At 48.7% G+C, this 1,317-nt stretch overlaps 1 protein-coding gene across 1 annotated transcript in view; it reads right to left on the bottom strand.

The window, feature by feature from the left end:
- LOC109837016 (4-coumarate--CoA ligase-like 6) overlaps positions 1 to 723 on the bottom strand; it is a 17,194-nt gene extending 16,471 nt beyond the window's left edge. The window contains exon 1 of the mRNA XM_020405094.1: positions 1 to 723. This exon is cut by the window's left edge and continues 455 nt beyond it. Coding sequence (XP_020260683.1) covers positions 1 to 583 — 583 coding nt within the window. The 5' untranslated portion in view covers positions 584 to 723.

Genomic DNA, 1,317 nt, shown 5'->3' with positions numbered 1-1,317 from the left:
CATCGGACTGCCTGACCCTCGGCTTTACAAACTGCTGCGGGTCCGATGAAAGGATCCGATCGAAAAGGGAGAACCTCGTCGTGTCAAACTTGATGTTTTCAGGCACGGGCACTATCTGAGCGCCAAACGCATCAACCTTCGCTACGTTATCGAGGGTGGTGAAAACGGTAGCCAAGTCGCAACCTTGCATCGATTTCTTGACCTCCTCGCGGCTGCTGAGAGGGTTCATCGCGGTGACGACCGCGCCGGCTGAAAGAGCGCCCAAAGCGACGACAGGGTACAGCACGGTATTGGGGAGGAGGATGAGCACCACCTGACTCCGTAAAACCCCGGCCCTCTGGAGGCCGAAGGCCACGGACCGGACCATCGACCGCAGCTCCCGGTACGAGATGGAAAACCCAGACGAGGAATCGACGAGGGCTGTGGTTCCTTGGTGATCGCGGGAGAAGAGGAAGGAGACCAAATCTTGAAATGGGTCGGTCGGGAGATCTCTTGGGCTGTGCTTGCTGCTGTAAACCCCTGTTTCAGGGGAGTAAAAAAAGCTCGGGGTTTTGGGCTGGTGGTAGGGCAAAGTCCCCTCCATTTTTAGGGTTTTGGGAGGAGGAAATGGGGGTTGAGGAGGGGGGGAAAGGAGAGACTTTTTTGAGAAATGGGGAAAGTGAGGAGGGGATCAAAATGGAAATGGGGGAGGGAAGAGGTGATACGTGAGATTCGGCGAGAACCTCATCGTGTAGGCTGGAATCGGGGCGACGCCTCTTTTCAGATTTAGTGGGGCCCAGTTAAAATCAACTTTAATATGGTATTAATTATTTGGATCGCAGGATCGAGCCCGCGCTACATGGGACATCCCCTCCGGGAGTCAAACATTATGTTTTGACGGTTAGTTTTCTGAGCACACGAGCAGTTGACTTTTATTAGGTAATTAAAAATAATGTCTTTGTTTCCTTAAAAAAAATAAAAAAAAATAGTACCTTTGCAGCTAACCTTAAAAAAGACTTAAGATTCTAAATGCCCTATTTGAATTGTGGGGAACAGTGGAGAAGGAAATGTAGGGAACACGATTCACCCCACTTGCATAACTTATTAAGGGGTGCAATATTCCTATTAGAGTTTCCGTTTATACTTTACCTGAATTTGTTGGCTATGTTGTGGGAGAAAAAGACATTTTTACTTTCAAACAATAGTCCTACATGGACTAAGTTAGTGTATGGGGGTTGTTTAAATTGGCTCTCTTCCATTTAGGCTTTGAGGGTCCCCAAGAGGGGGGTGTTTTGGGCTTTCAATTTGTTTGAGCTTTGCATATCACACACACGCGTG

The sequence above is a fragment of the Asparagus officinalis genome, chromosome 4 (genome assembly GCF_001876935.1).
Source record: "Asparagus officinalis chromosome 4, Aspof.V1, whole genome shotgun sequence".
In the NCBI taxonomy this organism is placed as follows: Eukaryota; Viridiplantae; Streptophyta; class Magnoliopsida; order Asparagales; family Asparagaceae; genus Asparagus; species Asparagus officinalis.
Note: the sequence above shows the minus strand (reverse complement) of the source record. Positions and strands in the feature narration are given on the sequence as shown.